At 35.0% G+C, this 1,074-nt stretch overlaps 1 protein-coding gene across 1 annotated transcript in view; it reads right to left on the bottom strand.

Moving 5' to 3' along the window:
- POT1 (protection of telomeres 1) overlaps window positions 1-1,074 on the bottom strand; it is a 140,179-nt gene that overhangs the window by 129,283 nt on the left and 9,822 nt on the right. Inside the window, exon 2 of the mRNA XM_007946745.2 lies at window positions 100-172. Coding sequence (XP_007944936.2) covers window positions 100-172 — 73 coding nt within the window. The remainder of the gene's footprint in view (window positions 1-99; window positions 173-1,074) is intronic.

Genomic DNA, 1,074 nt, shown 5'->3' with positions numbered 1-1,074 from the left:
CCCGACTCATAGCGACCCCTCCTTGGGTTACTGAGGCAGTATCACTACAGAAGTAGGATTGCCCAACCTTCCTTCCGAGGAGTGGCTTATAATATATACCTTGTAGTTTAATTTTCAAAACAGCTGTTCCATTTCCACGATAAGTTAAAGAAGAGATAAGTGAAAGTTTTCCCTGAAACGAGAGAAAAATAGTTACACAGAAGAGCCAAAAGAATCTGTTATAATGCCAAGATACATGGAAATTTAGAATAATGTTTTAAGACAATAGAGTTTTATCTTTCAAGAAAAAGTACTGTGTTCAGCTAACATATTTAAGACATGAAATAGTGATCAATTAGTTTTTCTAGAGAAAAATTAGAGGGCCTAAAAACATTTAGATTCATAATTTAATTCTTTATACAATCCTATTGGTGGAAGTACTATCAATTCCTCATATCACAGGTGAAATGAGACGAGAAAAAGTTGTCCTAGTTCAAGTTTAACTGGTAATATTGTTTTCTACTAAAGAAAAAAGTAAAAGGGTTTGTTCCTAGAAAGAAATGAAAATAAAAATGAAAAAGTACAAAATGACATTTTCTAAATTGGTCCTTCCTGGGTACATAAATGTACTAAAGACACAGGCACAGGTTAGTCTCAGCTCTGCTTCGGTAACTATCCAGCTCTGCCAGCTTCGGCAGTCATTTCATCCATCTCACACAAAATGACAAGCTTAAACTGGACACTTTTTAGAATTTCTGCTAGCGCCAAAATTTTGTAATTCTATAAAAAAAATCTTATTGGGTTCTTTGAAAACTTGCACACAAAAATCTAATGTATTTAGAAACTCTGAAAATAGATCCTATACAACAAGGATTTTGGTAGAGGGACTGACTGTTTGATAGCTTGATTATAGGTTGCTGTTCCATGTTTTTATATACTTATTAAAACTTGTAGAACTGGAGAGTTCCGGTAAGATGGCAGAACAGGCAGAAAGACTGCTCAGATCCTCTTCAACAAAGAAAAGGGGAACCAATTAACACAGATACAGACGATAATCCTGGACCTCTGAGCCTTGAAGGGAAGGATATAGAAGTG

Source organism: Orycteropus afer, unplaced genomic scaffold (assembly GCF_000298275.1).
Source record: "Orycteropus afer afer isolate SDZICR_OR568_19922 unplaced genomic scaffold, OryAfe1.0 scaffold00170, whole genome shotgun sequence".
NCBI lineage: Eukaryota > Metazoa > Chordata > Mammalia > Tubulidentata > Orycteropodidae > Orycteropus > Orycteropus afer.
The sequence above is the reverse complement of the archived record's forward strand: the minus strand, read 5'-3'. Positions and strand labels throughout refer to the sequence as shown.